Source organism: Capra hircus, chromosome 1, assembly GCF_001704415.2.
Source record: "Capra hircus breed San Clemente chromosome 1, ASM170441v1, whole genome shotgun sequence".
NCBI classification, from domain to species: domain Eukaryota; kingdom Metazoa; phylum Chordata; class Mammalia; order Artiodactyla; family Bovidae; genus Capra; species Capra hircus.
In genome coordinates this window covers 148,871,647-148,883,707 of record NC_030808.1, presented here as the reverse complement: position 1 = coordinate 148,883,707, position 12,061 = coordinate 148,871,647, and the positions used below count along the sequence as shown (strand labels likewise).

The 12,061-nt window shown below is 46.1% G+C and overlaps 1 protein-coding gene across 2 annotated transcripts in view; it reads right to left on the bottom strand.

Moving 5' to 3' along the window:
• The window catches only part of SIM2 (single-minded family bHLH transcription factor 2), a 49,995-nt gene that overhangs the window by 22,708 nt on the left and 15,226 nt on the right, over nucleotides 1-12,061 (bottom strand). For both annotated transcript variants that reach the window (XR_001918492.1, XM_018052772.1), the window contains exons 4-6: nucleotides 7,588-7,696; nucleotides 4,176-4,261; nucleotides 707-906 (exon numbers count right to left, since the gene is read on the bottom strand). Coding sequence is in view for 1 of the 2 variants with exons in the window: in XM_018052772.1 (XP_017908261.1) it covers nucleotides 707-906; nucleotides 4,176-4,261; nucleotides 7,588-7,696 (395 nt within the window). In the remaining variant the exon portion in view is untranslated. The remainder of the gene's footprint in view (nucleotides 1-706; nucleotides 907-4,175; nucleotides 4,262-7,587; nucleotides 7,697-12,061) is intronic.

Genomic DNA, 12,061 nt, shown 5'->3' with positions numbered 1-12,061 from the left:
CCCTCAGGCCTCCCCCTGCCAGTGGGCTCCCCCAGGCTGAGCAAAACAACAGGTCAGTGTCTCTCCCGTCTGCCTTCCCTCCTCTCTCTGAGAAGAGATTCTCAAATCGCCAGGCTCTGCCCAGTGGCAAACAGTCTGGGGGCTGCAGCGCCCCTCCCCATCCACTGGAGGCGGCCTCCCAGCCCAGGCCCCGAAAGCTGCCTGTGGGGCTGAGCCCATAGCTCTCCCCCAGTGAAGGCCACCTCTCTGCCTGCTGCCCCGTCCTGTGGTGACCGTCAGAGCCTGGCTTCCCGCCAGCTGGAGCTGGAAGGCCTCCCGCAACACACACCACTCAGAATGGAAACTTTCTGTTTGTTTTAACATCCTACCAACTTGATGGAGATATGAGGCAGAATCCTGACATCATGGGCCTGCAAAAAAGGCTGCTGCCTACAATATGTACTTCCAGTTCAAACTCCAGTGAGATAATGAACATATAAACAAATAAAACAAGTACCTATAAGCTGGAGAAGCCAGTCACTCCTGAATATTAAGGTGGATACTAATTCTTTCAATTCTTGACTTCACTTCACTAAATCTCTTTCTAATTCGCATTCTTAGTACGGCTTACTGCTTGTTACATTTTGGTTTAATAGTGTAGCTTCCAGGGTCCGGTTTCCACCATCAGAATCTTCCGGAACTCTGCTACAGCAGGTGCCAGACTCACCTGGAATCCAAGAATATCAGCTTCAGGTCGAGGCTGGCCCTGAACATGAACATGTTGCTGTGCAGCTTGATCTCAGTGATGGCGCTGGGCGGCAGTGACTGGCCCACAGCCACCAGCCCCACGATCTGGTAGCACGAGTCGTACAGGGACATGTCCAGCATATACTGCCTGATCTTCAAGTAGCCGCTGCAATGGATGACCTGGGAAAGAGAGGCAGGGTCAGCCTCATACCCACTCTTGTGACTCTGGGCCTGCTTGCTTTCTGGAACGAGCTGGAATATCCCCAAGCCCACCCTCTATTGAGCCCCGCGGCCAACATGCTGACAGATGCCCGATTCACTGCTTGGAAGAAATGAACTCTGCTTCTTTCTTAGAAGGTAATATCTCCTAAGAGATAATAATTAACTATAAGGGCTGTCTTATGCAATTGACTATGCTTAGGTAACTCCACAAGAGGGGACTATAACACACTGCAAAATGGATTTAGGCAAATTAACAGGTTTCCCTCATGGCTCAGATGGTAAAGAATCCACCTGCAATGCAGAAGACCTGGGTTTGATCCCTGGGTCAGGAAGATCTCCTGGAGAAGGAAATGGCAACTCACTCCAGTATTCTCACCTGGAGAAGTTCATGAACAGAGGAGCCTGGCAGATTACAGTCCATGGAGTTGCAGAGTCAGACACGACTGAGTGTCTAGCACTTTCATTTCAACTCAGGGCCAAGTTGCAATTAGATGGCACACAAAGGTATTTTGGGAAGCTATGGTTTCTCCAGTAGTTATGTATGGATGTGAGAGGAAAGTTGAGCGCCGAAGAATTGATGCTTTTGAACTGTGGTATTGGAGAAGACTCTTGGGAGTCTCTTGGACTGCAAGGAGATCCAACTTGTCCATCCTAAAGGAAACCAGTCCTGAATATTATTGGAAGAATTGATGCTGAAGCTGAAGCTCCAATACTTTGACCACCTGATGAGAACTGACTCATTGGAGAAGGTCCTGATTCTGGGAAAGATTGAAGGTGGGAGGAGAAGGGGATGACAGACGATGAGATGGTTGGATGGCATCACTGACTTGATGGACATGAGTCTGAGCAAGCTCTGGGAGCTGGTGATGGATAGGGAAGCCTGGTGTGCTGTAGTCCATGGGGTTGCAAAGAGTTGGACATGACTTAGCGACAACTGAACCTTTTGTTCCATAATGTTTACTTCAGTAATGATTCTTATGCTTATCACCCCCTGATGAGGATGAACTTGGCAACTGTTAACTTGACAGTGATATCATTTAACAAACTATATCACTCAAGTAAATGAAGAATTCTTTCAGGGTAAAAAGTCCTCATTTTAAATTTTGCCTCATTTATTTTTTGGAAATATTTATTTATTTGGCTGTGTTGGGTCTTAGTTGTGGCATGTTGGTTTAGTTGCCCCACAGCATGTGAGATCTTAGTTTCCTGACCAGGAATCAAACCTGCATCCCCTGTACTGGAAGATGGATTCTTAATTACTGGACCATCAAGGAAGTCCCTATTTACTTTATTTATAATTTAAGATTTTATCTACTGGTAGTAAGCAAAAAAAGATGGTTGTTTCTTGGAAGAAAAGCTATGATAAACCTAGACAGCATATTAAAAACCAGAGACACCACTTTGCTGACAAAGGTCCTTATAGTCAAAGCTATAGTTTTTCCAGTAGTCATGTAGGGATGTGAGAGTTGGATCATAAAGAAGGTTGCATGCCAAAGAATTGATGCTTTAGAACTGTGGTGCTGGAGAAGACTTCTGAGAGTCCCTTGGACAGCAAAATCAAACCAGTCAATCCTAAAGGAAATCAACACCAAATATTCATTGGAAGGACTGATACTGAAGCTGAAGTTCCAATACTTTGGGCACCTGATGCGAAGAGCCAACTCACTGGTAAAGACCCTGATGCTGGGAAAGATAGAGGGCAGGAGGAGAAGGGTGCGACAGAGGAAGACGGTCGATGGCATCACCAACTCAATGGATGTGAGTTTAAGCAAACTCTGGGAGATAATGGACAGGGAAGCCTGGCGTGCTGTAGTCCATGGGGTCACAGAGAGTCAGACATGACTGAGTGACTGCACAACAACAATAAGCAAAAATTCAGAGTGGCTATATAGAAACCTTTCTATTAACAACTGTTCTAGCCAAGAACCATATACAAGAAAGTGTTTATAGAGTTGCAGATGTCAAACAGAAATGTGCACAGCTTTAAACCTCAATATTGGAAGCATTTACATAAGTTACAGTCAGTAAAATCTTGAAAGGCTCAAGATCATCCTAACAGTACTGATGAGCAGCTAAAATATTCTCTTTTCAAAAACTTTCCTCCAGTATTCCCAAATGCACTCAGTCTTTGGAGCTGGAACAAACCTTACCCATGAAACTTATTCTCCCATTTTACTGATGAGGAAATTGAGGACAAGGTGGGTGATGGGTTTTACTTAAGATGAGCCAATCGGATGGGTAATAAGAGTCAGAAACAACTCAGGACCCAAGTCTCCAGAAGAATAGCTACTGTGTGTAGGGCAGTGCTGGAGGCTCCCATCTCTGAGGCTGGGGTTCTGGGATAGCAGATATGAAACTCACTTCCCAGATTATGAAATAAGCATGAGGTGAAGGTCAAAGGGAGGAGCTAGGAGTGAGGTTCAAAGGAGGGGGCTGAGGAGAGGCTGGGGAAAGGCAGACCCTGGGATGGAGAGGAGGGGAGAAGGGTATTCCAGAAAGAGAGGACAAAGGCACAAAACCACCCCCTCTCTTTTCACTTCACCCCTCCCTCCTTTTATACAAATTCTCCTGCAAAAAGGCTCCTTTCTGAAGGGACAGTTAGGGAGTTTGGGATGACATGTACACACTGCCATATTTAAAATGGATAATCAATAAGGTCCTACTGTACAACACAGAGAATTCTGCTCAATGTCATGTGGCAGCCTGGATGGGAGGGGAATCTAGGGGAGAAGGGATACATGTATACAAATGGCTGAGTCACTTTGCTGGTTCACCTGAAACTATCTTAATATTGTTAACTGGCTACACCTCAATAACAAAGTAAAAAGCCTGAAACAATAAAAAGGCTCCTGTCCACCTTTCGCTCCAGAGTGATGGGCTTAGGATCCTTTTCTCTGCGGCAGGACAAAGTCTAGGTGTGGCTACTCTAGAGGGACTGCCCTGTGTGCAGAGTAGAACCTGCAGGTGCCAAAGTCAAATACTGCCCTTAGCCCCATGTATTCCTGGTCTCAGACAACGCAATCCAGCCTGTCTGGGACATCCTTGTAAAACGCCAGCTTTTGCTATGAGTGGTGTCCCTAGAAAGTTCTACATTAGGCGGTATAGAAAGAACGCTTGGGTCCCCCCACCTTCCCGTCTGCAGATATTCCTGAATGTGAAGCAAACACAGAGCACAGCGAAGACCCGCCACCGACCCCTCTCCACCTGTAAGCCCCAGGGCTGGGTACCTTGTATCCACTGCATGTCAAGCCAGCGTTTCTTTTCGCCAAGACACACTTCATTCGAAGAAAGAATGACCTCTCGATCTCATACTCTGAAAGCAGGCAGGAGGTTAGATTGGCAAACTGTCCCACAATGCTTTCCCTGACTTCATCTCCAGGCTCTCAGTAAACCCTCAGGGCCGGATCCAGCAGCTAGAGTCCTCGGCTCAGGGCTGCCCAGACCCCCAGCCAGAGCATTTTTGCTGGTGACCCGGCTCTGGGTGGTGGCTCAGAAGGTAAAGAATCCACCTGCATTGCAGGAGAACCAGGTTTAGGTTTGATCCCTGGGTTGGGAGGATTCCCTTGGAGAAGGATCCTGCCTGGAGAATTCCATGGACGAAGAGCCTGCCGGGTTACACAGTGCATGGGGTCGCAAACAGTCGGACATGACTGAGAGACTAACACTTTCACTTTCAGGTCTCCAGTGGGTTGAGATTAGCCTGGCCCTGTGTGGCTTCCATGTGCTCCGGAAACATGGCCATACCAAGAACCTGGGAAACACCAGCCTGGGGCCAAGGTGAGAATCTCTGTGTAGGGACCCTGCCCAGCTCAACCTGCCCGTGGTCCCCTGTGGCAGCTATGTAGAGGCCTGGCACCTGGAGAATTGCCTTGGCCAGCCCCCCGGCAGGTGCTGTGCCTGCCTGGTAGCTTAGAAGCACCTGACTTCCCCCATCTAACTCAGGACTCAGAAGTGCAGGCCTTTCTCTGGCAGAGGGAGCCAGCCCCAGGGTGCCTCCCACCAGTGTGCCCATGGCCATGGGCACCAGGACTGCCCAGCCACATGGGACTGGGCACAGGGCCCAGTGGACCCACGGGGCCTGATCAAAGCGTTCACCCTGAGTTACAGTACTGGGTGGATCCCGCTCCCCACCCACTCCTTCTCTGGCTGGCCAAGCCTTTCCTTCATTCCCTTCCAAGCCCTCACACACAAATCTCCACCTCACTATTGCAAATGCAGACATCCCCCAAGAAAACAGCCTTTCCATGTGGCTCAGTGGCAAAGAATCTATCTGCCAACACAGGAGATGTGGGTTCGATCCCTGCGTTGGGAAGATCTCCTGGAGAAGGAAATGGCTACCCACTCCAGGATTCTTGCCAGGGAAATCCCATGGATGGAGGATTCTGGCGGGCTACAGTCCATGGGGTCGCAAACAGTCGGAGACGACTGAGGTGACTAAACAACCTGAGAAAACACCCTCCGCCTTACTGAGCGGACATCAGCTCTCTGGGCACGGACGGTACAGCGTCCTCGCCTCAGGTGAGAGCGAGATCATTCCACTCTAAATAAACAGCCATTTGGTGGTGGTTAATAAATTAATTTTTAAAGAAAGGTTACCACAAGGAATGGAATGCCTTGTGCCCCTCCCAGTCGCCTCAGAGGCCCCGGCTCCCCCAGTGGGCGGGGCTTTCACATTTACCCACAATTCCTCTGCCCAGGCTGGGGCCGGGGAGCTTCCCTTTAACATGGCGCCCAGTCTGTCACATTTCCACGCTCAGGTATAAAAACCATCACCCCCAGGAATTACACAGTTTTGGAAAGAGCCCCACGTCTCACACAATTACCATAAAACAATGAGGCCAGTTCAGACGCAAAAAAATAACTCCGAAGATGAGAAATCGGGGAGAAAACTAACCGCTTGTGAACCTCAAAGCCTGAACACTCGGCTGGCTGTGGAAATGAGTCCCACACAGACCCCACCTCTCCCAGAACCATTCCTACTGTGTTGTTGGCTCACCTCAGATGTGAACCCCATGGGGAAACTGGATGTGTCTCGCCGTAATCCCAACTCTCATTTGCTGTCTTTGTTCAAACACTTTTTAAAAGCATGGAAGGTAAAATGAAACCAGAGCTAATGGCAGAAAGCCCACTTCCCTGCAATCAACTCACTGTAATTTTTAAAACAACACATCCAGTATCTTGTAAAAGCCTGTAGTGAAAAAGAATCTGACACTATATATAAAACCATATCACTTTGCCGTCACCTGAAACTAACACAACATTGTGAGCCAGCTATACTTCAATTAAAACAAACAAACAAACACACACAACGTTCTGAGGGATTCTCTTAAGATCCCAGCGGTCATTGTCCAACTTTAAACAACTGCACAGTGAAAGCACTAGATTCAGCAGCAACGTGCTCTTCTAGCTCTCATTTTGTTAGACATTACTTCTTTAGAGTCGTATTCCTGTTCATTTATGCAGCCAGACCATTTCCAAGGACTTAAGCACCAGAGGTCACAGCTACAATCAAGGCCCCATCTCATCTCAGAAACCAGCTTACCAGTGTCCATCCTCGGTAGACTCATGGTGACTATTTCTGGGGCTAAAACAGGAGGGCCGCAGAGCTGGATCTGCAATCGGTTTTAAAACTGAGAGTGCTAGTCTGTGTTCTCTCCTCCTAGCCTTAGAAGGATCCATCCCAGGAGGAAGCAATAAGAATGGAATCCATTTTTTTCCCCTCTGTGGCTGGCTACCCCATTCTCATCACATTTGACCCTTCTTCTTTGGTATTTTATCTCACTGCGGAATTTTGGCTGAGTTGGAATTCCATAGCCCAAAGCAGACAAGTGACATATTGGTCAGCATACTGGCTGGTCTCATTGGACCATGGGAAGGAATTACAAGGCCAGGGCCCTTGGATTAAGTCTTTTTGTGTCTTCCTAGCATGCGTAGCAGTTGTAAATTAAGGAGTCTTTTGTGTGAAGACTGGTTCCACATTGTCCACGGAACAGCCATGCCACATCTATTCTAAGGTGCTTATCACAGTGGGCTATAAATGTGCTACTTTATTAACACATAAAATAACAAGATCCTGCAACAGAATCACAACTCCTGAAATTTCAAAGCAGTGGTGAGCATAACCAATATGTATAAATACCTGCAACAACTATAACATGAAGTGAAAATACCTGTGTTTCTGTTGTAGTCAGAGCCACAGGTACTAGTGATAGTAAGATAGCTTGCTGTCTACAGTCTATAAGCAAAGGAAAGTCTAGATCTCAACTAAATAGGGAATAGATGTAATTATCTCATACAATTTCATGGTCTCCCCGAGTTTTATCCTCGGACCCTGTGGTTAAGAAGCCCAGATTTAGACCTGGGTTGTTGGCATTCTAAACCAGGAGCACCTTAGGAGGGAAGGTTTGGACCACTTTTCTCTGTCTCCTGCTCTGCACCTCTCACAGTCTCCGTCACATGAAAGGAGATCAGCAGTACTGCTTTAAAGGACAGAGGCATAAAAGCAACCCCCTACTCGGTGGATGCTGCATGTTTGCTGGAGGGACCCTGGATGGGCAGCGTGGGAAACAAAGCCCTTAGGTCATGACAAAGAGCATCATCTGGCATTCATTCTGGTTTCTTTTTGTCTGAAGGAAATACCTTGGAGCAAGTGATGGTGAAGAGGCTGGTGGGCTGCCAGGACAGCCGTCATCTCATCATGGTCCGAAGGATGGATATACTCATAAATGCTGTTGCCCGTGAGCTCCACCTGCCATGGAAAGGAATGGGGGAAGGGTCAGGAATCTTCTCTAGGACTTTGGGGAGGTGGGGAGGGAGGAGGTGAAGTTGTATCACAGGTGTGCATCCTCCAGGGAGAAGCAGGACCTTGATCTCTGCTTACAACCCCCGCCCCCCCCCCCAACAGAAACGTTTGCCCTTTTTCAATCAGCTCTCCCAACAGGGCCAGGATAGTCCTGAGCAGGAGGAAGCGGAATGAAGGATGGAAAAGGTGCGCCATGGATCAGGGGACCCTCCCAGCCTGGGCAGCATCCTTCACACGGGAGGTGCCTTAAATTAGACTGAAGGGGCTTCCCTGGTGGTCTAGAGGTTAAGAAACTGTTTGCCAACGCAGGGGACACAGGTTTGATCCCTGGTCTGGGAAGATCCCACATGCCTCAGAGCAACTAAGCTCACGACTACTGAGCGGGTGCTCTAGAGACTGTTATCCACATCAAGAGAAAATACTGCAGCAAGAAGCCTGCACACAGCAATGAGACCCAGCATGGCCAGAAACAAAATAAATAAATAAATCTTGAAAAACGAAAGAGAAAAGTCAGACCGAAGCCAGGCCCATCCTTGACCTGCTGCCCTCGGGAATGGGTGGCCAGGAGACGTCCAGAGCAGACAGCTCCTGCCCTCAGGGGCTGAGAGGGGAAACTTGGAGGCTCCCTTTGATTAAGGACGACTCTCCCCACCAAGGTCCTTTCCCTGGGACCACTGCCAGGCCTCTTTTACATGGTCAGAAATGCATCTGGTCCAGGGTCACTGTGTTAACCCCATAGCTCCCACTTGTGAGTGCGGCTGGCTGGCTGAGTGACCACTGGGAGCAGGTGGACCACTCCAGTGAGCCACGTGACCTGAGGGCTGCTCCCCTGATATTCACACACCACCCACTTCCAGACACACCCCACAGAGGAGCCCACGCAGGCCTGGAGGCCATGTCCCTGCTGGACCAGACTCGGCTTTTTGCATTTAGGCATGGGCCTCCCTAGGAAAGTACCACAGTCAGCGTCTCTCCACAGAGGTCCCTGGAGATGACTCACAGATCCTAACCTTGAGAACTTCTGGATTGTTCTCCCAAACACAAGTGTCACGATAGGGGATGACAGAGATCCTCAGGACCTGGGCCCGCTCTCCCATCGGAAGATGGGCCGTAGTGTAGAATGTTCCAAAAGCTACCACCAACAGTGCAGCCTTCCGAGCAGTTGTGGTGGATTCTCTTTCAGAGATCGACAGTGCAGGCCAGGTCAGCGAGTCAACGCGCCTGGTATCGGTCAGGGCCCCTGGGGCGGTGGTGGTACTTCTACTACAGCCAGTGGGAGCCCCACAGCCCAGTGCGGGAAGACGCGGAGAGGTGAGGAACTGCCTTTGGGTGGCACAGAACCTTAGGTGGGCCTGAGAAACCTTCTCAGCCCTGCCCCCAGGGGAGAGGGCACCATCTGAGAGCAAAGGCAGGCTTGTCCCAACCACCCCTTCGTGGCTGTTCTTAATCAGAGCAGAGACCTTCTTAAAAAGGGGAGCCCTGACAGTGCCCCCTTGTGCAGCCCCAGCAAGTGGTTTAAAGGAGAGGTTCTCCGAGGACCTACCGTTCCAAACCAGGGTCAAGGCCATCATCAGGCTAGGGGGCCACAGAGAGGTGAAGGGGTTCATCCCACTCTTCCCACCCACTTTCTCCAATGTGTTGAGATGTTTAAGAGTTGTCTGTTTATTCAGAACAAATTATGTTTCTGGTCCGATAAGTAATCTTGGGTTCCTGGCCTATTAACTATTCTTGGTCCCTAAAAAAACGGCTTTCTCAGTTCTACTTTCTGTACTATTCATGGAATGTTTTCCCCAATATTATATAGACCAATAGAGAGAGTCTGCTTACAGAAGCCCTCCCTCTCTACCTCCCCAACCTGGCACTTTCCTGATGACCCAAATGGATATCTGCCTATGTAGAAAGTTACTCTGTCAGGGCCTTCTCTGTTGGTCCAGTGGCTAAGACTCCAAGCTCCCAGTGCAGGGGGCCTGGATTCGATTTCCTGATGGGGAGCTAGATCCCACATGCTTCAACTAAAGATCCCGCATGCCACAACTAAGAGCCAGCACAGCCACAGATATTAAAAAAAAAGACAAGAACCTACTCTGTGCCAAGTTTTATTTTTTAAAAGTTAGTACATGATTTCATTAAAAATAAAAGTAAAAATGAAATATCCTTTTAAGTCAGTCCTGTTAATCTTTAAAAAAGTTTAAACAAACCAGCAACACTCAAGTCAGCTGTTTCCTGAGGGCAGCCCTAGAGATTCTGTCAGGTGGAGAATAATGGAGGCTAATCAATAAGAAAGCTATTTTTTTTTCTTTAATGGACTCACAATTCCAGTGGCTTATTTTTAAAAATGAAAAAATAAATAGCATGTGTGTGTGTTAGCCTATCATTTCTCTCTTAACCCGGGTTTTTAGAGAAAAATGACAACTCTGGTTTGCTTGGAGTTTGTTTTTAGAAAAAAGTAACTGATGTCTTTGTAGAGAAACATCTTCATACATTTGCAAAAAGACTTGCATCTGGGCTCATAGGGATTTGATTTGTGTTTTAATCTCTGAAGTAGCTTCATCTGTTCCCAAAGAGCCTGTTCTCATCACTTGCCTTTGGAGAATGAGAAGAGTGCAGTCCATGAATGAAAAAGCTTGGTTTTCTGTACACTCAGGTTCGTGATAAACCTCTAAGGCTGTCTAGGAAGTAAAACAGTCTTCAAATCACGGAAATGTTTTTAAAGAACAAATTTGGAAATGATAAAACAGTGCTGACCTTGACTCAAAATTATGGTTGACATGGTGTTTCCTGTATTGAGATATCTATTCGTGCTTTTGAATGTTGAAAGAAATGTGACTACCTCACCAGAAAAAAAAAAAAAATTATGGTTGTCTCTATAAAACTCCCAGCTCTCATACATCAACCTTATTAAAACAGACCCTCAATGTGATATTTTAGTATTTGTAAAACCCAGCTAACTACAAAATGAATTGCTTTCCTACTAAGAGCTTTTTTATGTTTTGCTGAATAGCTTTTCTTCCTGCCAAGAGAACTACATATGATAAATACAGCACTAAATGGATATATTCTGGGTCGGAGGGGAAACTCACCCAGTACTCTGGAAATACACATTGCTCTGCTTTGGGTGTTTTGCTGACTATGGTAAATTGAGCATTTTAAAATAAAATGGTTTGGGTTTCAGAGTTCAAGTTATGTCAACAAACATTAAACGCTGTTCTTTCTCTTTATTTCAAAAGTGAAAGGATTAAGTCTTATGGCTCCAAACAACACCATGGTTATTTTTACAGTTGTGCTTCCGGCCACACTTTCAAATATTACAGTTTCCTTTATGTAGCTCGTGAACGGCTATTTCATAAGTATCTATGTTATGTGAGAATGCATGTTAGTTACCTAGATGTTATATACCATATGCAACTTTGGTAAGGAAATTTACACCACAAGGATACTTTAAAATGTTTGAAGAAATACACAGCAGGTATGCAAGGCTTTTTTTCCTGCTTCAAATGTAAGTTAATTAATAAAAAACCATGAAACTAAATCATTTAATAAACTTGGTGGATAAAGAGTGCTTCCTCAACTCTATCTCTTCCGAGCAAATGTAAGTTTGTCTTCACGAATTATTTTGGATTATGAGTGTGGCATATACCAAATAGAATTTACAAGTCGAAGCCTGACTTTTTCCCTCCAATGCTTGAATTATGGGCTGAGGAGATAATTTGAATTTTGGGGTTCTTTCTGTCATTTTTTTGGTACCAAAGTCTGATAGCAAGGATGGCCACATTTACTAATTCAAAAGCAAAAATAAATGAATAAACTCTGCCAAATGAAGTACACTTACTCCAATACGTGCTTTTAAAAAAGTTCAATAAAAGGCTTTGAACTGGGATGGGTTTATTAACACATAAAGAGTCATTTTTATACTCTCAGATACTTCAGAGTTATTCAGATAGTGTAGATTAAAAAAAACCACTTTGCTATGAATTATCACACAATTATGGCAAACTTAGGAGTTTATGTTTCCTAGAAGCTGCTAACATAGACTTTAACCCCCAAATTAAGGTGAAAGAGTCATTACTTAAAGAGATATTATTTTTGAGAGTAACTGAAACTTCTGGGAACACAGAGGGCATAGTGTAAATATAAGCTATTATCACCCTTATTCATCAGAAAACCTTTTTAAAAGGTTACTCTTGACTGGTGGGTAAAATTTTATCAACACTTTTCTCTCTGGTGATTTAAAAAATCTTGAGGCCTATTTTAATTTAAATTTTCATGTTTGATATATTTGTCTGACTTGTTACCACTAATAAAAATAATCCA